This window comes from Geotrypetes seraphini, chromosome 1 (genome assembly GCF_902459505.1).
Source record: "Geotrypetes seraphini chromosome 1, aGeoSer1.1, whole genome shotgun sequence".
Taxonomy (NCBI): Eukaryota; Metazoa; Chordata; class Amphibia; order Gymnophiona; family Dermophiidae; genus Geotrypetes; species Geotrypetes seraphini.
The window spans coordinates 377,797,521-377,822,090 of NC_047084.1; the positions used below are offsets into that span (position 1 = coordinate 377,797,521).

The 24,570-nt window shown below is 42.5% G+C and overlaps 1 protein-coding gene across 6 annotated transcripts in view; it reads right to left on the bottom strand.

Annotated features, from left to right (window-relative positions):
- Positions 1 to 24,570, bottom strand: part of NRG1 (neuregulin 1) — a 406,539-nt gene that overhangs the window by 18,792 nt on the left and 363,177 nt on the right. For 4 of the 6 annotated variants that reach the window (XM_033915843.1, XM_033915812.1, XM_033915832.1 and 1 more), the window contains 3 exons: positions 23,847 to 23,949; positions 6,102 to 6,228; positions 1,054 to 1,184 (listed from right to left, as the gene is read on the bottom strand). In XM_033915843.1, coding sequence (XP_033771734.1) covers positions 1,054 to 1,184; positions 6,102 to 6,228; positions 23,847 to 23,949 — 361 coding nt within the window. The remainder of the gene's footprint in view (positions 1 to 1,053; positions 1,185 to 6,101; positions 6,229 to 23,846; positions 23,950 to 24,570) is intronic. The other 2 variants (XM_033915850.1, XM_033915822.1) reach the window with 1 other exon arrangement.

Sequence of the window (24,570 nt, forward strand, 5' to 3'; positions counted from 1 at the left end):
CCTCTTGAGATTTCTGATGTGCCATGACACTGGCGAGAAGGGGAGTCGACCACGCCGGCTGTCTGCGTACAGGATGTGCCTCTCGCAGTGAGAGGCATGTCCTGTAGGAAGTCAGCCAGCGCAGATGACTCTCTTCCTGGCCAGTGTCTCTGCTCCTCTCCCGGCACCTCCTGGATCTCTCCATCAGTGGGTCACGGCCAGATGGGCCTCTGTGCATGCGCAGCCGTCGATGCGATGATGTCATGCATGCGCAAGACTTCGCGTCGACGTCAGCGCACCTCTGGGTGTCTTCCGGCCGGGGCGCTAGATTTAGTGTGCCGCCGGATGGAAAGTTTGCGAAACACTGCTTTACAGCATACCAAACCTTGTGGTCAAAACAGATAGGACGGTGTTAGGCCGGTAGCGGCCCCCGACGCACCGGGTCCGGGTCTTCTCAGAGTCGGGTTGTTTGGGAATGCAGCCCAAAGCGGGTGGTAAACTCCATCTAAGGCTAAATACCGGCATGAGACCGATAGCGGACAAGTACCGTAAGGGAAAGTTGAAAAGAACTTTGAAGAGAGAGTTCAAGAGGGCGTGAAACCGTTAAGAGGTACGACCTCAGATCAGATGTGGCAACCCGTTGAATTTAAGCATATATTACTAAGCGGAGGACCCCCAAAAAAGGTCTTTATGACCGAAACACGGGTCGTGTTGGGTCTATACCACAAAACTTTTACTGTGTATTATCGGATTGTATTATTGGACTGCACCATTTATTGTGAAGACTTTTTAATAAACAAACTATAAAATCAAGATCATCGATTCCACAGTTTTCTGTATTTGCTTTACAAGAAGAGTACACAAAGTAATGACTTTATGGTGTTAGACAGTAAAAATATTCAACAAGCAGGGTCACACAGGAACCTAACTCTCTTTTCCCTCTAGGATCAATGGTTCCTCATTTACGTTTTTGGCGTTCATGGGGTTTTCCCCAGCGAACAGCGAGACCGCACCGTAATAAAATCTGGTTTTCGACATACAGATTCCATACAGGAAGAATTTTCATTTTCATACCTGTGGCTCGGCGTCTGTGTGACAGTTGTAGAATGATGCGTTGTTGAAGTATAGTGACTTGTGGAGAAGGATGTCTCTGTTTCTCTTTCGATGACATGCTCGCTCGATATTACATTTTTAGACACATACTGCTGAATGAGCACAGGCAGACACTTTTCAGATTGAAGCATTCACATTCTGACATTTATTCAGACTCAGCTTTCAGAAAAATGGCCTAGATGGTTGTGGTGTGTATATTATCTCATATCCACCCCCCCCAGGGCTAAATACTCCAACGCTCATAGAATTCCTATAAGCATTGGAGCATTTAGTGATCTGAGCCAAGGTAGAAACCTCTACCGTGGCTTAGTAAAATATTGCACCATTTCTCCATGATGCGGTCTGTTCAATTGTAAATTATGTTATACCTGTTGTGCTCTATTATATACTTTTTTGTATTTGAAACCTATTAATAAACTTTTAATTTTTTAAAAAAAGATAAATTGTTTACTTTTACTGTTTTTTATTATTAGTTTTTTTCTGTATATTTTCTGTTTCATTTGAAACATTAATAAAGAAATTTAATGAAAATAAATCCCCCCCCATAATAAATTATCTTGGTATCTTCTTCACCACTATTACATTACATTACATTGGTGTCTTCTATCCCACCAATACCTTTCAGTTCTAGGCGGTTTACAACAAGAGTTGGCCTGGGCATTTCCAGGGAGAATACATGGTTAATAGATGTAGTATGCGCTGGGATCTGTGGAGGGTCAATCAGGTTTAGTTAGATCATTTGAAAAATTTCTTGAATAGAAAAGTTTTTAAGTTCTATCCTGAATGTTTTGTAGTTTGGCATCATAGTCAGCAGATTGGAGAGGTGGTGGTCTAGTTTCGCTTCTCTGGTGGCTAATAGTGTGTCATATATTTTTTTGCTTTGTATACCTTTGATTGGGGGGTGGGTAAAGTGTGCATGAGTTCTCCTTGGTCTGGATGTGTTTTTCCCGATTAGGCGGTTGCTCAGAGAGCTTGGTCCGTTTCCATTTAGGGTTTTGAATAGGGTGCAGTAGAATTTGTATTGTACGCGTGCTTGTACTGGGAGCCAGTGTGAATCTCGGAAAGCGGTGGTAATGTGGTCATATTTTTTCAGCGAGTAAATCAGGGTAAGAGCTGTATTTTGGACTGTTTGTAATTGTTTTAGCATGTTGGTTGGGCATGACAGGTATAGGATGTTACAGTAGCCCAGATAGTAAACGGTACTGAGTATATGTAGAGAGCAGTGACCGCTGCCTTTGTGTTGTCCTAAATGAATTTGTTCCATACCGCACACAATCTTATAAATTTCTGTCATACAGCAATTTCTCTCCATCACCCCGGTTTAAGGCTGAAGAGCGCTGACCTCTTTAGCCTGTCTTCATAAGGGAGACATTCTCTCCTGAATCATTTTTGTCACTCTTCTCTGTACTTTTTCCTGTTCTGCTGTATTTATTTTCAGAGGTGGTGACCAGAGCAGTACACAATACTCCAGATGCAGTCGCTCCCCGGATCGATACAGAAGAACTATTATATTTCCAGTTTTGTTTTCTATACTGATCTGAATGATTCCCAACATTCTATTTGCTTTTTCGGGGCTGACACCATGCATTGAACTGAGGATTTCAAAGTATTATCCACAATAACATAACATAAAAATTTACTTCTATACTGCAGTTACCATTAAGTTCTAAGCGGTTTACATAAGAAAAGAAAATGATGCCAAGAACTCTTTCCTGGGTATTAACCCAGAACCCAAACCCAGCACTAATGTATATCCACATAATCGGGATACTTTCCACCCCAATTGCATCACTTTGCACTTGTCCTCATTCTGTTTCACCCGGCAGTTAGATGTCAGTTCCCCATTCTGAAAAAGGCCTCTTGATATTCCTCACAATCCTCTCATGATTTAACTACTTGGAAACTATTGTGTGTCACCTGCACATCTGATCACCTTGCATATTTCTCCCCTTTCAAGAATGAATGAGAATCTGCTTCCAGTGCAGATCCATGGGGACACTTTTCTCCCTTGGGAAAACTCCAGTGAAAAACATCACATTTGATTACATTATGATAGTTGCTATACCACTTACACCAGGTAATGTGAGTCATTGAGAACTAGATTTACTGTAGTCCCCCTCTCCAGTGAGAGATGTGGGTGGCATGGAGCTACTGGGCATCCATAATCATATCTTGGAGAGGGACGGGCAGTATATGAGGGAGGGGGTATCCTTCACTGGGGCCGCAGGTAGTGTGGTTCTTGCCAGAAGACTGCAGTTATCAACCAGGCACAGCTAGTAATTGCAGGGAGAGGTAAAAGATAGCAGCTCACTAAGGGCTAGATTTACTAAGCAAACCGATCGTGTATCGATCGTTTTGTGAGCCCTTAGCGACCAGATTTCCCTCCTGCACTATTCACTAACCTCTCCTGCGATCCGCTTCGAATCCGTGCATGCAAATGAGGAGAAACACATACAAAGTAGGCAGGGATGCAATTCACAAAAGTAAGTTTCAGATCCAACTGGGCTCGCCGATCAACTCCAAAAGCGACTGCTGGAGACCAGTCGTTCAGTGGTTAACAACTGCATATCTTGCTCTCTGCTCCAACTCAAGCACAAATCTCCTGCTCTCTGCCCCGAAGTCCTACCGCCCTTCACTGCCCCGAATCTCCCCAAAGTCCTGCTGCCCTGCACTGCCCTTCCCCGCCCTGTGAGCCCTTGGTTTTAACCCGCGGGTTAAAACCACAGGCTCATAGGGCTCAAAACTACTAAAAAAAAAAATACAAAAAAAAAGATCATGGCTCCAATGGGCATGTGCAGACCATCTACAGATGGTCTGCACATGGGCGATCCATGCAGGCGTTCCTCCAATCACCCCCATCTGCATATTTTACTTTTGTGAATTTGTTGGACCTGCCCAGGTCAGGACCGGATCAGGCCCGATCATTCAGTTTAGTGAATCTGGCCCTAAGTGGGCATGAAAGAGACAGAATAAAAGGATAGCAGGAGGTGGTTAGAACATTAATGGTTAGCTTATCTTTGATCTACATGGTGAAGACATTTGCATCATCCTACAATATAACTGGGAGACTTTTGTAGGATGATGGGGATGGAACAAGAAGGTAGGGAGGATCAAAATCGGTGTAGTGAAAGGGAATAGGTAAGAATGGCTTAGAGCAACAAGGTTTTAGCACTGTACTTCATTGGCCAGCATGCTGGACACTGTCAGGGTTTTCTTGCATCATCATATTTCTAGAACTGTATTTTTTTAATGGTGAATTCTGGGGGATCAGAGGGAACAGTTCTGTAACATAGATGCTAACATTTATGCATCCACTATCCCTTATCATTCTATAATCTAAGAATGTTATAATGCCTTTGTATCACTCCATGGTGTGACCTCACCATTCACGTTCAATTTTGGTTGTCTTATCTCAAAAAAGATATAGCAGAACTAGAAAAGATTAAAAGAGGACCAACCAAGATGATAAAACGGGATGGAACTCCTCGCGTATGACTAAAGAGGCTAAGGCTCTTCAGCTTGGAAAAAAGATGGCTGAGGGGAGATATGATCGAAGTCTACAAAATCCTGAGAGGTGTAGAATAGAGAGCTGCACGGGAATGGGGATGACGGGAATCACGCGGGACCCATGGAGATCCTGTGGGTTCCCCCTCCAGGTCATGGGGATCCCGTGGGGGTCGCTGCCTTGGGTCGCGGGGATCCTGTGGGGACCCCCTTCGTGGTCACGGGGATCCTGCAGGGTTGGAAAGCTTGGTCGATACGCACCTTTAACTGCCCTCCATATTGCAGTCTTCTTTGCAGCAGGCAGTGCTCTCAGCACGCCACCAGTAGTTGACCCGGAAGTCTTCCCCGACGTCAGAGCTGACGCCTTAGTAAAAGGACCCCAATGTTTGTATTAGAGTATTGGGCTTGCTATTATGTTTATTATATTTGATTTATGCAGATTTCTGTTTACTTAGAATCAATGTGCAATTTTAAGTCATTTGAGATATTAATTTTTGGATATTAATGCTGAGTGTAGGGGATTTAGTTGTGTAATTAATAAAGTTTGGAGTCCATTGACTAAATTTGTAAAATTATAATAATTTATATTTATCTTATCTTTCCTTTTGTTCATTTACCTTTACACATCCATGGGGGTTGGGGGGTTGGAGGGAGGGGAATAAATATTGATGGGGACATTTGGGTAACTTTATTTTTCATTTATACTGTTATGTTATATTATGTTATTATTATATATAGGATAACTGAAAATCTTGAATGATATATGATATATATGTTATTTGTACAGATATTAGTGTAATGTATGTAATACCTACTGTTTGATCATTTGTATGACACTGTTTCAGATTAAAAATCAATAAAGATTAAAAAAAAAAAATTGGGGGGGTTATTTTATGTAAATATTATTTGTACTATGCCTATTGTACATTGCATTGGTCTAGTCTACTGTATGTTAAAATGTACAACGTTGCATACACCTTTCAGCGCTATAGAAATATTAAATAGTAGTAGTAGTCTGTCAATCCAAGGGGTTATTCATTTAAATTACTCTGTGAAATGGATCCATATTTTATGGATCAGTATTATTAGTTTTAAAACAATTATGATTACCTATTAAATATGTTTCATTAATACTTTGCCGTGAACAGGAAGGAGGGGTCTAGATTTATTTCTGCAAATGAATTTTTGTTTCATCTAACAAAAGTGGGTTTAAAAGTTCTCTCGTGCACTAGAACCCAACATAGAGCTCCTTTTACAAAGGTGCGCTAGTGTTTTTAGTGCACGCACCGGATTAGTGTGCGTTACCCGAAAAACTACTGCCTGCTCAAGAGGAAGCGGTAGTGGCTAGCGCGCGCATTTTAGCATGCATTTTAGCTCTAACACACCTTTGTAAAAGGAGCCCATAGTATGTTTTCTTAGTTTTTTCTCTCTCTTTTTTTTGGTTTATATTTATATCATCTAAATATATAGAGATGTGTACATATAACTTGGAAGGTAAAACCTACATTCACCAGTTGAACATTTTCTGGAGGAGGATTTGGATGGTGCGGCCCATTGGCCATATTCACCATGTTGTTCCGTTCAGAGCGAAGACTGTGTCTAAGACGGTCATGCAACTTTTTTCGCTGTTTCCTGTAGGTGGAAAAAAAAATTCAATAGACTAAAGAGGACAATCACATCTTTTTCACTCTTAATGTTTGTATGACTTTTATTTGAAATCACAGTGCTCTACAAAATAATTATACTAAGGGATGATCTCAATGTGAGTTAGGCCCATCTACTTCAATAATTAACAGGCATTCAAGCCCCACATGATAATCAAATTATCAGTGATTCTCTCCAGCACAGATGAAACTCGCACTTCAAAGAGAAGTGCTGTATTGAAATACACCGTTCCATGTTTGCAGCACTGCAGTAAAGTTTTGCAGTTTCTACTCATGCACAGACAAAATTAACAGGTGGTAGCTGTAAAACCTGTGTTGAATACTGGGGGTGATTCCAGCAATTTTAGGATGGTTGTCAAATGTTAACACCTCATGCATAAATTGTAAGGCACAACCCCCACCCAAAATGGTGTTTTCTGTATTAGCTGTTTAACATAGGAATCAGCACATATCAACCATGTGTGAAACTGTTATGGTGGCCCCCTAAACAGCTAATAAAATTTTGTAGGGAGACCTCCTAGTGTGCACTCTCCTTTTGGAAAGACAGAAGCATCCTGGCTCTTTTTCTGGGTATTCCTAGCCCCAAAGTGGCCTATTTTCTTTTCTTTTTTAAAAAAAACTTTATTAATTTTCAAAATTCAATAGTGCAATATAACAAATGTAACGTATAATTATACAATAGAAGCACATTCAACTTATACATGTTCCTAATCAACCATTTTCCCCCCACCCACTCACCCACCCAATGATTATTCAATAAAACACAAAAACATATTACCGAAAAAAACCTTACCCCATTCAAATTACTGATATCTTCCCACCCCAAGTGTAAATATTTAAAAAACAATTTATAACAGAAATAACCCCCCCACCATTCCCTAGATATTTAAAAAAATAGCAAAAACTGACTCACATTCAATAATCAATTATAATGAGGTAACATACGATGTCAATGGGCCCCATATCATTTTAAATATATAACATGCCCCAAATTCTCAGCATTCATCCTTTCAAAGACTTGCCCACCAGAATGAAAAATTTAAACAGTCATAGTAGCTTATTTTCTGATGCCATAGCAAAGCTGACTCGCTTTCATACAGATTAACACCCAAGGTGTTTCATTCCTAACATAGATATCCACATTGTAGGCACACTCCCAACAAATTTATCACAAAGAAACTGATCCACTATATATGTGGCAACTAACTGGCCACAGCTTTTATTCAAAATTTCACATAATCTCATAGATCAAAATCTTATTTCTGTATTATAATTGCTGTATTTCTAAGATTCTGTATACTGTAATTTCTCTATCTGCATACTGTAAATCGCTGATTGTCCAGCTCTCTTCAGTTGTAAACTGCCTAGAAGTCGCAAGATTATAGCGGTATAGAAGAATAAAGTTATTATTATTATTAAATAAATTCAGCACAACTTTTCAAAATGATTGCGATAAAACACTAAACATGAACCCTAAATAGGTCGGTGCTGAACTAGCCAATTAACTCAGTACTCAACATTGGGCTCATGGTGCCGCAGGACCCAAACCTGCAATCCACTCAAGGCAGTGATGCAGTTGAACTTGTTAAATTCCTCCTTTTGCTAGACGCATAACTCATAGTCATCCCTTTTCTCCTGTCCAGCTCGACCAACTCCCAACTCCTCTCCCTAAAGCAAATATCCTAATCATCCCATCACCCTGAGCCCATGAAAGGAAAGGGCTGGGAGGGACAAAAACGCCTCAGAAGAACCAACACTACCCTTCTCTCACTGCCTATCCTCCCAAAAACAAAAGCCCACCAGAAAATCTCTCATGCTTTAGACCCCCATCGATCCACCTACCACTTGCCCACTAAAGCCCGCCTACTTCGAAGGGCTTTAAACTAGGTAAGTCGGGGGTGGGTACCCACTTTTACACCGGAGCAGTAAGCAACAATCCTGATGTGGCGAACCAACATTATGCTTCTAGGTCTGAGGTAAGTACCCTTACTGCAAAAGAATCGCTAGGAGACACTTTGACTCAAATGGGTGGCTCACAACAGGAGCTTAGTAAACAGAAAGAGTGGAGAGCTATGTATGTTAACGCACACAGCCTAGGGAATAAATTTCTAGAACTAGAAACAGAAATAGTTAATGCAGACCTAGATGTAGTAGCAATATCCGAAACATGGTTCACAGACTCTCATGGGTGGGATATAACTATACCAGGATACAACCTGATTAGACAAGACAGAGAGGGTAAGTTAGGAGGTGGGGTAGCACTTTATATCAAAGAGAACATTAAGACAACCAGAATCACGGATGTCAAGTATACTGGGGAATCCATCTGGGTAAACTTGGCCAGAGGCGGAGAAAAATGCCTGTACCTTGGTGTGGTATACAGACCTCCGAGACAATCGGAAGAAAAGGACACAGAATTAATTGAAGACATTGAGAATATCACCTTACGGGGGGAGGCTATTCTATTAGGAGACTTCAACATGCCTGATGTAGACTGGAACACACTATCAGCGACAACTTGTGATAGCAGGAGGATATTAACATCCATGAGGGGAGTACGGCTCAAACAAATGGTACTAGAGCCCACTAGGGCCCAGGCCATCCTGGACCTGGTACTTACGAATGGGGAAAGCATCTCGGAGGTCTCGGTGGGAGAGACGCTAGCCACCAGTGACCATAACATGGTATGGTTTAACCTTAAGAAAGGCTTCCCTAGATCACAAACAAAAACAAGGGTACTCAATTTCAGGGGCACTGACTTCGCATGCATGGGAGATTTCGTCTACCAGACGCTGCAGGTTCAAGAAGTAACTGATAATGTGGAAGCTATGTGGTCAACCTTGAAATCGATCCTTCATGAGGCAACTATCCGCTACATAAAATCGGTAACCAAACAACAAAGAAAAAGGAAACCCCAATGGTTCACAGGTGAGGTATCATACCTCGTCAAGGAGAAGAAAAGAGCATTTCTCTCATACAAATGCATGGGGGAAAAAGAAGCAAACATTGAATACAGGACAAAGTCTGCAGCGGTCAAAACAGCAATCAGGGAGGCCAAACTTCTAGCGAGGAACATCAAGGAAGGGGACAAATCCTTCTTCAGGTACATTAGCGACAGGAAGAAGAACACAAACGGGATAGTACGCCTTAGAACGCCAGACGGGAATTATGTGGAAACAGATTCCGATAAAGCCAAACTACTGAATGATTACTTCTGTTCAATCTTTACCTGCGAGGCACCAGGGCACGGGCCTCGGCTGGAAGCAAAGCAAAGCATGGAAGACCCATTTCAGAAGTTTGAGTTCACACCAGCTGATGTTTACAGAGAACTGTCAAGACTCAAGGTGAACAAAGCCATGGGACCGGACAATCTGCACCCAAGAGTGCTCAGAGAGCTATGCGATGTTTTGGCGGAACCGTTAGCCATGCTCTTCAATCTCTCCCTAAGTACGGGAAGAGTCCCCCTGGACTGGAAAACTGCCAACGTTGTTCCTCTGCACAAAAAGGGTTGCAGAGCGGAGGCTGCGAATTACAGACCAGTAAGTCTCACATCAATAGTGTGTAAACTCATGGAAACTCTACTTAAAGGGAAATTAGACACGATATTGGATGAGGGGAATCTGAGGGATCCCTGTCAACATGGATTCACAAGGGGCAGGTCATGCCAATCCAGTACCGAGAGCAGACGCAAGGAGGCAGAGTGAGCTACAAGCAATCAACGGTTGGCTGAGGAGATGGTGTGAAGAGGAGGGTTTCCACTTTATTCGGAACTGGACTACTTTCTTGGGGAAGAACAAGCTCTATAGGAGAGACGGACTGCATCTGAGCACGGCTGGGACGAGGATGCTGGCACGCAAAGTCCAGAGCATCATAGACTTGGCTTTAAACTGAGAAAAAGGGGAAAGCCGATAGTCGATCTGGCCCCGACACATCGGACAAAAGTATCAACTAAAGATACTGAGCAAGGACACTGTAAACAAGGGCTCAGGACTGAGTGGGAATTATTGGAAAAAGGACCTAAGGACGCTATGCAGGGGCCCAGGGAGCAGAGGAAACTAGTGGGCAGTAATAACAGAGAGCAACCGGAACCAGAGGGACAACCAAAAATGGGGAATCAGGCTGAGGACGAAACAGGCGCACCACAGGAGGAGGATGAGCAAGGCGAGGCTCGAGGTCCAGCAGCCCATGAGGGGGACGGTAGGAGCACCAGACCACGAGGAAAAACCAGCAGGGAAGGCAACCAACCGGGACTTACTTTGTCTATATACCAATGCTAGGAGCCTGAGGGCCAAAATGGGAGAGCTAGAAGTCATAGCCAGCAAAAAGGACTTAGACATAATTGGAGTCACAGAAACGTGGTGGACTGATGACAACAAATGGGATGTGGCCATACCAGGGTACAAACTCTACAGGAGGGACAGGACACACAAAAAGGGTGGAGGAATAGCGCTATACATAAAGGAATCCATACCTTCAACCAGGATTGAAACAACAGTAGAGGCTGATGGCTTAGAATCACTATGGGTCAAGCTACCGGGAGGATCTGGAACAGACATGAAATTAGGTCTGTACTATCGACCACCTGGGCAATCGGAAGAGATCGACCAAGACCTGGAAGCTGAACTGAGGCAGGTAAGCAAAAGCGGAAGGGTGATGGTGATGGGGGATTTCAACTACCCTGGGATAGACTGGAGTATCGGGCACTCAAACTGCACAAGGGAGGCCAAATTCCTGGAAGCCACAAGGGACTGTTTCTTGGAACAACCGGTCATGGAACCAACACGGGGAGATGCCACTCTTGACCTAATCTTCAACGGACTAGGGGGACCCGCAAAGGAGGTGGCAGTACTAGGCCCACTGGGGAACAGCGATCACAATACGATCCAGTGCAGATTAGAAATTGTATCATCGAAGGTGAAAAGGACCGCAACGACAACACTCAACTTCAGAAAAGGAAATTATGATGCCATGAGGAAAATGGTGGGAAAGAAACTCAACAACGCAAGGAAGACGGAGTCCGTAGAAAAAGCCTGGACCCTACTCAAGGGCGTGGTACACAAAGCACAGAACCTGGGATCCCTATGTGGGTCGAGCAGCACTCAGACTTAATGGGGTGAGTCAGTAGAGTGGGCAGACTTGATGGGCTGTAGCCCTTTTCTTAACAAGCTACACCTCCCTTTTGATTGCCCTTTCTTACGATCAATCCTAACCTCCCCAGCTGATTTAACCCCCTTGATGCCAGCAGCCTCAGCCATGTTAAAAGGCTCAACACTAGCCTCTTTTGAGACTTCCATTATGGCTGTGCACACAGAATCTATTAATAATGCAACAGTAATTGTGCCTTGAGGCCCAAATTCTTTATATGGCACCTGGAAAATTGGTGCGGATTAATATGGCACTAACCCCCCCCTCCCCTTTTTTACAAAACCGCAATAGTGTTTTTTAGCTTAGCCGACGTGCTGAGTTCCTATGAGCATCGGGAGCAGCGCATTCAGCGCACCGGCGCTATTGCAGTTTTGTAAAAAGGGGGGGGGAGGGGTTTGCGATCTTGTAAAAGTTATGTGCAACTTATACAAACATAAGAGTTGCCATACTGGGACAGACTGTAAGTCCATCAAGCCCGGTAAATCCAAAACTTTACCTCACTCTACAAGAAGAGGAAATGAACAATTCTCCTGCTAAATCTCAAAACTGAGCTCAGCCACCTCTGATATGTTGTAGATTTTAACATTTAAAGTACTCCGTCATCTTCTAATCTTTTCAGAAGTAAGACAAGTTTCAAGTTTCAAGTTTATTCATTATTTGATTGATCGCCTATCATAATTACTAAGCGATTTACATATACAAAGAATACAGGATAAAACAATAACATTAATAAAAATAAAAATATAAAAATCATTTAAATACTAGACAAATTACTACAGGAAACAATAGGATAGAGGGGAAAGAAATACACTTTATAATAGGAAAGAAGAGAACATTGAGGGTAAATTACAAAAGGAAAGGGAAAAACAAAATAAATTCGTTGTAGATTTTAACATTTAAAGTACTCCGTCATCTTCTAATCTTTTCAGAAGTAAGACAAACCAGTTGCATCAGGTAATTCATTCATTTATTTTTCTTCCATAGTGCAGATCTAGCACCTGAAATGTGAGGACGCTGAAGAAAGAGCACCCACTGTGAACCCTTGAAAAAAGCCCTGCTTGGGCGAAACGGGTCCCGTCGGGGGCATGCTAGTATCTCTGCACTATGGAAGAAAAATAAATGAATAAATTACCTGATGCAACTGGTTTGTCTTACTTCTGAAAAGATTAGAAGATGACGGAGCACTTTAAATGTTAAAATCTACAACGTATCAGAGGTGGCTGATCTCAGTTTTGAGATTTAGCAGGAGAATTGTTCATTTCCTCTTCTTGTAGAGTGAGGTGAAGTTTTGGATTTGTCAAGGTTTGATTTACCTCACTTTCATCTTCATACACTTTTTGAGTGACCATCAAGCCCGGTACCCTGTTTCCCATAGTGGCCTTGTCAGGTCACAAGAACCTGACAAGACCCTAAAAGAATAAAACAGATTTTATGCTGCTTATCCTAGGAATAAGCAGCAGATTTCCCCACATCCATCGTAGAATGGCTTATGAACTTCCACTTTAGGAAGTTATCCTAACCTTCTTTAAACCCTGCTAAGCATCGACTTTTAGGCGCAATCATTTACACCAGGGTTTTCTTGGCCTACAGGCTTGCACCTAAGTTGTACGCACAACGGCACATAAGTCAAAAACTTGTGCATAACTTAAAAGAACGCCCGCAATCCACCACTAACCTTTTTTCAGCAGGGCGCACTTGAACTGATGCATAACTTTTACAGAATCATGCCTACCAAGTTATGTGCGGAACTTTTAATTAACTCCAATTAATGTCAAGTGTGAGACGTGAATTGACAATTTTTGGCGACAGTTAGGCCTACTAATCAATTAAGTTGTGCACATACATCGGCTATAGGCACCAATCACAACTTTAGGTGCCATTTATAGAATTTGGGCCTAAATACATATATACAAGATGCACTGCCTATAGTTTAAGCATCAATCTCAATCATAGGAATTCTCAGATATATGTAGAGGATCACCATAGATAGAACTGTGTTATCTTTTTAATCATACAGAGCAGGTCCACATTAACATACATTTTAGGCAATGGAGAAAAAAAATGATTATGATATTGGTATACTGGAGATTGCTGCACCTAAGAAACTGGTGACATCTATAGTTTATTCTCCATATGGTGGTCCTCTGTTTTTGTACGCTAAAGCAGATGAGAGTTCATGAGAAAGAGTGATGCAGAAAGTACAGGTCACTCTTTTTTCTTATTTTAAATTTATTTCTATGATAAGAATTTCTGACATCTGTTATTCACATCTCATTTCTGTGTACATTTTAGAAAACAATTGAAAACGTATCTTTTTTCAAAATATTTGGCTAATTAGATCCACGTTGTTTTCTTCCTCTGTTATTATTTAACTTTTGGTAAACAGCATTGAACTTCAAGCTTATGCGGTCTAGAAACCCGATGTTATGTTATTCCAAAATAAGCATTACACTTTTACTAAGGTGCGTTAAGATGCGCTAGTCGAAAAATTACCGCCTGCTTAAAAGGAGGAGGTAGTGGCTAGCGCACGCGGCATTTTAGCACGTGCTATTCTGCGCGTTAAGGCTCTAACGCACCTTTGTAAAAGGAGCCCTTAATAAAGGAAAATAAAAAGTCCCCATTAAGGGAGAAAGGAATAAATAACCATTTAAAGAAATAGGCATAGAAGCAATCACCTGAAATTACAAAGGGTTAAAATCAAATCGCTCATCTATTGATCTTCACTGTGAACAACTAATATAGCCTCCCTATCTAACAGGAATTTTTTGAGCTGATCAAGCTTATATAAAATATACTGAACATTTAAATTAAAAAAAAAAAGTTGTTCCAAGAACCAAAATTCTACTTATATTGAATGGGGCTTTCTGTGGCATTTAGCCTGAAGCGGGTTTAACAAATATGCAGGTGTTAAGTGAACATAAGCTAGTGGGGGGTGGGTGGGTGGAAGAAGGGCCATCCATGTCTTTGACACCAACCTAAGAGGGATAGTGGAAGAAGAGCTAGAAAGTCAATAAACAAAAGTCTATGTAAAAACTAAGCAAATAAATGTAAAAAACCAAAAAAAACCCTAAAGAGTATGGAAGAAAAGACAAAGTGCAGATGTATTTTCCCCAACACTCTAGTATACGTGATAAAGCACTTTTCTTAAAATAGAGTGATTCACATATCAGTTCAACACTTTTTCTATATTGCATTAATTGCTCTGTGCAGAGAACACTTTTAAATTAAAGATTCAGTGGTAAATGTCATCACCTTAATCAGCAATTTTGCCTGTCAAACCACCCACATATTGCCTGTTTTTTGTTTGCTGTACGTAAAGCAACACCTTCAGTTACCCCAAATGATTTTTTTTCAAGTGATAAAAAAGTAAAGTTTCAAAAGTATCTCATTAAGCCAAATAATTCTTTGCATGCTACTACCAAATATGTATTGTAAGGGACTTTAAGATGTATATAAATTACTAGTGTTTAAGCCCGTTACATTAACGGGTGCTAGAATATATGGCTGTCTTTCTTTCTTTCTGTGTCTCTCCCTGCCCCTGTCTCTTTCTTCCTTTCTTTCTGTCTCTCTCCCTCCCGCTGTCTATCTTTCTTTCTTTCTATCTCTCTCCCTCCCGCTCTCTGTCTCTCTCCCTGGCCCCCTTTGTCTGTCTGTCTTTCTATCTGTGTGTCTCTCTCTCTCGCCACCTGTCTTTCTTTCTGTCTCTCTCCCTGTCTGCTGTCTTTCTGTGTGTCTGTCTTTCGTTCTCGTGCGCTGCCTGCTTGTCTTTCTGTCTCTCTCCATGGCCCCCTTTCCCTCTCCCCACCACATTCCCCCCACCCCTTCCCTGTGCAGCAGCAGCAGCATTCCCCACCCAACTTCCCTGTGTAGTAGCAGCAGCAGCATCCCCCCCTTTCCTGTGCTGCAGCAGCAGCATTCCTCCCTTTCCGTGTGCAGCAGGGTAGCAAAATTTCTCTTCCTCAAAGCCGCCACCAAGGATCCTCTCACGATCCACGCCTACTTCGGAAGCCTTATCTCTGATGTGACGTCAGGGAGGCTTCCGACACAGGTGCAGCTCTTGAGATGAGATGAGCAGCGTCGTCGTCATCGGACTGAGGGAGCCGGCCAGACCGTGGGCCATAGCCAGACCTGGGGGACCTGTAAGGCAGGAGGGGCGGGAGTCGCCGGCGTGGTTGTCTCCTCCGTGGTTAAGGTGCCTCCACATGCGCAGTAGAAGGAGCCAGTGTACCAACGCTGACTCCTTCTACTGCGCATGTCTGACATGGAAGCACATATCACAGTGGCAGGATCACGCTATTGTAAGTGCACATGTGTGCTTAGGGTTTTATTATAGAGGATACTGAAGTACCAGTGTGGCATTCTGAACTACATTTTAGCTTACCTATTTGCAATTTCTAAATTTTAAAACATGCTGTGAAATATAGGGCTAAGTTTCATACCACTCAAATAGCTGCAAAGTATGTGGGTACCTTGAATCTGTGGTCTCTATATCGATTTTCAAAGTGCTTTCATTTTGAAAAGTACCTCAGGGAAAAAGTATCTGGAGAAAGATATTCCCTTTATCTGAGGATACATTCTTTCACCAAAACAATGTGCATACTGTACTTTCAAAAATACAGGAAAAAACCCCCCCCCCCCATTATTCCAGTTCCTGGCCTAGCTCTATTCCCGGGAACTTCATCCACAGCACATGTGCTTTTACTTAAACATAAGAACATAAGAGAAAGAGATGGGAACAGATGCCGGATGGAATTGGGGTGGAGAGAAAGATAAAGAAGGAGCAGATGCTGGATGGAAGTAGGGTGAAGGGAGAGAAGGGTGCAGATGCCGATGGAAGTGGGAAGGGGAGAGAGGGGGAAGACACTGGATGGAAGTGGGGAGGAAGGAGAGAGGGGAAGATGCTGGATGAAAGTGGGGAGGAGAGGGGGAAGACACTGGAAGGAGAAAGAGAGCAGATGTTGGATGGGGGAAGAGGATAGATTTAGTGAGATACTGAGGGGGTGAGAGAAAGAAGTGGCAAGCTGTAGGCAGACATAGTGAAAAGAGGGAAATTGAAGACTTGATAGTAAGAAAGAATTTAATGTAGGCAGAGGCAAAAAACAAATTGAAGAAAGCTGAAAGGAAAAGGAGAGAAAAACAACAGACAGGAAATACTGGCAAGAGAGTTAACCCCCCCAAAAAAGGAAAGCAGAAACCAAAGACTGGGACTGCAATTGGAAGAAAAGGAAAGGTAGATAAAATAATTTTATTTTCCATTTAAGATAAAAGTAGTGTGGAAGCTGTGTTAATAAATAAAAATAGAAAATGGAGATAAGGTGTTATCTTTTTATTGGACTAATTTTAATACTTTTTTGACTAACTTTCAAAGATCAAAGCCACCTTTATCAGGTCAGAACAGGATACCATAACAGCTGTATACTGTCCTGAACTGAGGAAGGGGGTTTTGACCTTTGAAAGCTAATTGAAAATTGTGTTTTGTCCAATGGTATCATATTTTCCTTTTTTTTTTTGTATAAGTTAATTTGTAATGTAGTGATTGGAGTATGTCGTGTGCTATGATCTGCTGACAGTTTGAGATCAGAAATTTCATCTTTAACAACTGTGAAACTCACTGGGAATCGTAAATCAATGCTTTCAGTTAAGGTCCGGTATTGTGGAATGCTTTATCGTTGTCACTGCGGCAATTGATGATGTTTTGTCAATTCAGGGAAAGGAATAAAAGCAGTGTTTGAGCATGCTTTTTGGCAGTAATGCTGTTTTAGTATGTGGTGGTGCAATTTTTGCTGCATTTCATTGTTTGCAATTTTTAATGTTTATTGAAGATTTCCTTAATGTCTGTATATAGATATTGCAGGTGTTTATGTTTTTACATGATTTGTATTTTGCTGTTATTGAATGTTTGTTTGTGTTACTGATTTTATATATTTTATTGTTTATCGCCTAGATTTGTAGATAGGCAGGTTATAAATGATTTTAAATACAATAAATAAATAAATATTTTCTATGTCTCTATTGTTGCACTGTATGCAGTCTGACTTCTTGGGGATTCAGTTTCATTTTTATTTCTATTTTTAGTTTTTGATTACTTATTCTGTTCTGGGTGATGGTCTGTGTTCTTCATGTGTGAAAGAAATATGGCATTCTATTAGCATTGATTGCAAGATTAATCTGTACTAATGTGGCTTGTTTAAGTTTACCAATCAGTGTATTGATGTTCTACTGCCCAATGTATTTTCCTAAGTAGGTCTTTGTTGTGTGACTTGTGGATATTATTGCTATTATGGTATAGTGCAATTGCTCTTTAGGTCCTGAGTGACATATGTAGTGTTTTGTATTACTTCATATTATGCCTATGTAACAGCTTGAGCAGGGTTTGGTTATGTGCCCACAGAGATAAACACAATCACAAGCAGTAAAGAACAGGTATACAGGAAACAGTCTTTTTGTTTGGGGAGTGGCAGTTATAAGCCATAAGGCCTGAAATGGGCTTATGACCACCATGCCCCAAACACAAACTGCAAAAGTCCTTCTTGAAACAGGTACCAAGGTCTGGTCCCAGTCAGACCTCAGAACAAGACTCATAGATGTTCAGCAAATGAAAGGTTGGCTTACCTCAACCAAGCAGAGTGTCTAATGGTTGTAGTCAAGGCACATACGGGAATCACTTCTTCCTTATTCTCCCTTGGGCCTCCTTACCCTATTTCTGGCTCTGCCTCTTATACTTCCTGGTAGCTGCCTTTCTGACTCCTCCTTCTCAAGTCACTTCCCCCTAAGGAGGAGCTTTCTATGTTAAGGTGGCTCAGACCCTCCCAGTCAGACCCTCCCCGTCAGCTCAACCTTACCTAGTTGAGCACCTACCATGTCAGGATCCACCTCCTGAGACAAAAAGTCAGTATTCACATTCTCTCGACCTGCCTGATATTGTACCTCAAACTGAAGGCTTGAAGGTGACGGAACCACCTCATGATGTGTACATTCAATTTCTTGTGGCAAGCCATCCACTAGAGGGGAAAGTGGTCCATGACCAACAGAAAGTGTCAGCCCAGTAAATAATACTGGAACTTATCCAAGGCCTATATTACAGATAGGGCTTCCTTCTTAATCACTACATTGTTCCTCTCCCTAGGGAACAGCTTTTGGCTAATGCAGACCACTGGGTTCTCCAGTCCTTGCTATAGATGACAATGTCTATGTAGGCAGATGCATTGACCCCATGTGGCTTGAGAGGGTGATCAACTAAGCATTGAAAAGTACCAGGAGCTCCATGAAGTCCAGAAGGAAGCACTATAAACTGGAACATGCCCTGGAGTGTAGAAAAGGCAGTCTTCTCTTTGGCAGCCGGAGTAAGGGGTACCTGCCAATTTCCCTTGGTCAGGTCCAAAGTAGAGATGAACTGGATTCTTCCCAACTTCTCAATGAGTTGCCAACTCTTGGCATGGGATACGCTTCCAGCTTGAAGACAGCATTCACCTTCCGAAATTCAATACAAAACCGGATGCTCCCATTTGGTTTTGGCACCAACAAGAGGGGGGAAGACTAGTTCCTTTTTGACTCCTTGATAACATCTAGCTCCAGCATGTCAAAAACTTCTTTTGCCACAGCCTGCTGCTGAGCTGCCGGGATCCAATAGGGCCATTGTCGGACTACCACTCCTGGCTCAGTGATAATGTCATGACTTGCAAGATGAATCTGGCCTGGCTTCCCTGAAAACACATCTTGGCTTTGCTTTACCAATTCTTCCAGGTCAGCTCCCTGTGTAGAAGAAAGAGAATAATTAAAGGGAACTTGAGCTCTGGGCCAAAGTTATCCCTTTGGACTAATGCTGCAGTCATTGGGATCCATTTCTTTAATAGATTGACATGGAAGACCTTCGTCTTATCTCTTTTGTCAGGTTTGGCCACCTTGTAGTTAATTGGTTTGGTCTTCTCTACTATTTCATATGGTTCTTGCCAATTACATAATAGCTTGCTTTCAGAAGATGGCAGGAAGACTAAGACTCTGTCTCTCGACTGGAAGGCTCTCTGCATGGCTTTCTGGTTGTAAGATCGGGCTTGCCCCACCTGAGTCTTCTCCAAGCAGAGTTTGGCTGCTTCCTCAGACTTCTTCACTCTCTCCTGAATGTTGAGTACATATACAGCCAGATTCCTCCCTCAACTGAGCTTTTCCTCCCAGGCTTCTCAGACCACATCCAGGATTCCTCTCAGCATCATGAATGGTGAATAGCATATATGGAAAGAGAGAATCCCAATTTTTTCCATCATCGGCCACAAATTCTCTTAGTATTTGCTTAAGAGTTTTATTAAAACTTTCCACCAGGCCATCCATCTGTGGATGGTAAATGTATGTACGTAAAGTCTTCACCTTTAGCAGGGCATTTACCTGCTTCATGACCTTGGACATAAAAGTGGTCCCTTGGTCTGTCAGTATTTCCATAGGGATTCCCATCCTAGAGAAGATTTCCCACAAGGCAGTGGCCACCATAGTAATCTTCATGTTGCACAGAGCAAATAGCCTAAGGATATCAAGTGGCATAGCTCAGAATGACTAAAATATACTGGTTGCCCCATGGAGCATGCTCCAGGGATTCCACAAAGTCCATAGCCACTCTCTCAAAAGTAGTGTTGACCAGAAGCATAGGCACAAGAGGAGCCACTAGAATCCTTGCAGGACTACTCAACTGGTAGTTCAGGTAGGATTGACAGAATAATTCTATTTGCTTATATATACCTGGCCAGAAGAACTAGACCAAAACCTATTCTCAAGTTTTCTCCTCCCCTAAGTGACCTTCTAGGAGATGACTATGGGCTAGCTGCATGACTTGCCTGTGGTAGGACTGCGGAACTAACAGCTGCACTATCTCCTCCCTTCCAGGGTTCCCTTTGCTATCCTATACAACAGATCCCTTTTAATTATGAAGTACAGGGTGCTATTTTAGAGGGATCTTGATTGCCCACTGGGTTCCCATCCACAGTTACCACTTGCACTCGGGCTGTCCTAAGGGACTCCTCCTCTGCCTGAGCTCTCTTAAAATTCCCTATGGACCCACCCCTTTTCCTAGTCTCTGGTCACTAGGGCACTGGTCTTTGACCGGAGGGCTGCCGCATGAGCGGACTGCTGGGCATGATGGACCACTGGTCTGACCCAGCAGCGGCAATTCTTATGTTCGTATATTTGGGCAGGCTATCCAATGGGTCTGGATATCATGTTTCTCTTTTCCTGATACTGGATCTTCATCAATCACAGCCCCCAAGTACAGAGGGAAGCATAATTTTTCCTGCCACCATTGTTGGCGGTTTTTAGGCACTTTGTATCCTCTATATAGAGGTCAGGGTCCTCTAAAGGAAAGATTACATTACATTAGTGATTTCTAATTCTCCATTACCTTGCGGTACAAGGCGGATTACATATGAACTGTCAGGACATTTAGAAGTACATAAGGAGTGGTCTGGACATTTTCTAAGTTGCTAAGGATTGGAAAGTATTGCAGGTGATGCTTGAGGTAGATCTAGTTGTGTTAGTTTGGTTTTATGTATTTTTTGAATAGTAGGGTTTTTGTTTCTTTTTTGAAAGTTTTGTAGTCTGTGGTCGAGATCAGTAGATTGGAGAGTTGGTGGTCCAGTTTTGCTGCTCAAGTGGCTAGGAAGTTGTCGTACAGCTTTTTTTGTTTGATGTTTTTGGTTGGAGGATGCATGAATGGTGCATAGGAAGACACTCTTCCTCCTTTCTCTGGGGGCCAGATAGCTCCAAACTTTGACCCAAAACAACTGGGTAGGGAAGCCATAGCAAAACCGCTGCTACCAGCTGGGCTTGCCCAACTGGAAGGTCACCTGGGCTGTAGGATACTGTCTGTGATCTCCATGCACACATGATAGCACCACAGTCTGCTCATAATTTCCTTGTAGTCAGGTGACAGTTTCTCTTCATACGAGAGTCTTCACGCTGCCGGAATCTATCAGTGCTTGGTAAGGGTTTCCATTCAGTTCAACTTCCATCATACAGTTTCTACCTCAGGGTTGAAAGGCTTCCACGATATTAAAGTCATGTAGTTCAAACACATTCACATCCATAGTGTCTTTGCTTATTCCCAGGCAGTCTCATGCCAGATGTCCCTTGGTTCCGCACTTAAAGCAGATAAAAGAGTTTGGGTCTTGTCCCCAGTTCCACAAGGGTCAGTGTGTCCTGGGTGAAGCCGGCCTCCATTGCACTAGCTTTTCCATCTGACCTTCTGGGCTTGTTGCCTGATTTCTTCCCCTGGGTTGCTTGACACCCCCCCCCCCCCCAGTCTCTTTTCTCTTCCTGGATGAGGAACTGGTGGGGCTTAGTGAAACACTTCCACCACTTACATGGCAGTTTCTAGCATTAGCTTGAGGTGTTGTCTCACTCACTGTCTCATAACCCGGGGTAGCCCATCCAGGAACTGCTCAAGGAGAATATTTGCCATTGCCACCTCAGTCTTCTCCTCCGGTTGTAACCACCTCCACACAATCTCTTTCAGTCTGAAGAAAAAAAACAAAACCCTGCGAGGGTCCTCTTTCATCTAGAGGTTATTTTTCCAAAATTTTCGCCTTTTGGATCCGGAGTACAGCAAGATGGCTGCCTTAACATCTTTATAGGGAGTGCGACAATTAGGAGTGGCACTCTGGAATGCAATTTGGTTGCTACCAGTTAACAGATTTCACAAATATGAAGTCCATGTTGCCTCTGGCCAGCCAGCTAAGCAGGCAGTCCTCTCAAAATTCAGCAAGAAGTGATCCAGATCATCCTCCATTGTCATTTTAGGTAATATAGGAACAGTGGCGTAGCGAGGGTGAGTGACGTCCAGGGTGGTGGCACCCCTCCCCTGCCCTCTTCTCTGCCCCTCCATCCCTTCCCGCCCCCCCCCCCCCCGGCATGTGCATTCCCCCTTCCCTTCCACTGTACCTTTTTAATTTTCCAGGCATGAACAACATCGCAAACTTGCTGCCCATGTTATGCCACCTATCCCTCTGATATCACTTCCTTGGTATGGGGCCCGGAAGTGACATCAGAGAGAGGTGACATCGATGCAGGGAGCAAGTTCACAACGCTGCTTGCGCAAGGAAAATTAAAGAGGTACGAGGGAAGGGAAGGGGTGCATGGCAAAGGGGGTTGGGAAAGAGAGGAGGACAGGTGCCTGCAGCCCTTACACAGACTGTGCCCAGGGCAGACTCCCCCCGCCTCCCCACTCTACTATGCCACTGCATCCATTTACCCTGCTTTCACATGAACATAATCCACACAGGAAGAAATCAGAAGGCATGAAGAGACCTTTACAAAATCACTGCAAGTAGGTATTATGCTATGGTTTGAAATTGCATATTCCTATTAAAATTACATAATTACATAAGAAAATAAGAATTGCCACTGCTGGGTCAGACCAGTGGTCCATCGTGCTCAACAGTCCGCTCACGCGGCGGCCCTTAGGTCAAAGACCAGTGTCCTAACTGAGACTAACCTTACCTGCATACGTTCTGGTTCAGCAGGAACTTGTCCAGCCTTGTCTTCAATCCCTGGAGGGTGTTTTCCCTTAAAACAGACTCCAGAAGAGCGTTCCAGTTTTCTACCACTCTCTGGGTGAAGAAGAACTTCCTTACGTTTGTACGGAATCTATCCCCTTTCAACTTTAGAGAGTGTCCTCTCGTTCTCTCCACCTTGGAGAGGGTGAACAACCTGTCTATCTACTAAGTCTATTCCATTCAGTACCTTGAATGGTTCGATCATGTCCCCTCTCAGTCTCCTTTTTTCATGGGAGAAGAGGCCCAGTTTCTCTAATCTCTCACTGTACGGCAGCTCCTCCAGCCCCTTAACCATTTTAGCCTTTCTTCTCTGGACCCTTTCGAGTAGTACTGTGTCAACAGAAGACAATCCCCCCTCTTTTAATAAGGCCCGCTAGCCGATTTAGCGTGCACTAAATGCTAACGCGCCCCTTATATTACATTACATTAGTGATTTCTATTCCGCCTTTACCTTGCGGTTCAAGGCGGATCACATAAGAATTGTTAAGATATTGAGAGGTACATGTTGTTAAGATTTTAAGAAGTACTTAGGGAATAGATTGAATATTTCTGGTTTGCTAAGGAGTAGTTGTATTCTATGGATGTGTTAGTATTTAACACGCACTAATCGTTAGCGAGCGCTAAATCGATTAGCGTGTGTTAAATCGGCTAGCGCGCCTTAGTAAAAGGACCCAAATGCTTTCAAATAGCATGAGACTTTATATTTCAGCTGGGTCTACTATACTACACTATTTTTCTCAAAGACAGAGAAAGGAAGATGGTCTCAGAGAATCAGACTGGCTATCTATCTTTGTAAAAGTTACATTGAGTGAGGGCACTCAGCTAATGATATTTGGTTGATAGTTCCAATTAATTAGATCTTTCAATAAGGCGACAGATATTAAAAACAAGGAAGAGGATAGTTTACTTGGTTTTGCAGTAGGCCACAACACACATGATGCCAACTACAAGGAGGGCAATGCAGATGCCAGTTATGGTCAAAACCCTTTTCTGGTATAATTCTTCTGCTTCTAGAAATGGGAAAAAAACAGAGAGAGAGAGAGAGGTTATAAAATGTAAGTACAATGTATAGAGAAGCAACAAAACACAAGGGACATGCTACATATCACTATTAATAATGAAAAAAATCACAGTGAGCACAACAGGATTACTACACGTCTAAAAGTGACTTTTGGCAAGACATGCTGAATTCAACATTTTAACACAAGAACAAATGGCAAGAAAAAGTCTTTACCAACGACAATAGCGGAAAATATGGTTATCAACAGGTTTTGATTTCTTTACAATCTAAATACATACACATAATGAATGTTAGGAAATTTATTTTATGTAATTCTTGCAAAGACGGCTGAAATAAAGATCAAATGTCAATCCAAAAAGAGACTTTTCTCTATCCCCATGTTTGCCCACCAAAATCTATATATAATACTATATGTAGGGCTTAACAAAGTTTCTAACTCCATAGTCCAGGAATGGGGGAAAAATCTAGCAAATCAGGGTCATAGTTACGATAAGAACTCCACAGGTTTCATTTTCCCCCCTTGTGCCTGAGGGGAAGTAGTATTGCTGAAAAGAAATGAATCTAGAATTGAATCATGGAAATCCTAAGAATCTGGTGGAGGACTTTCAAA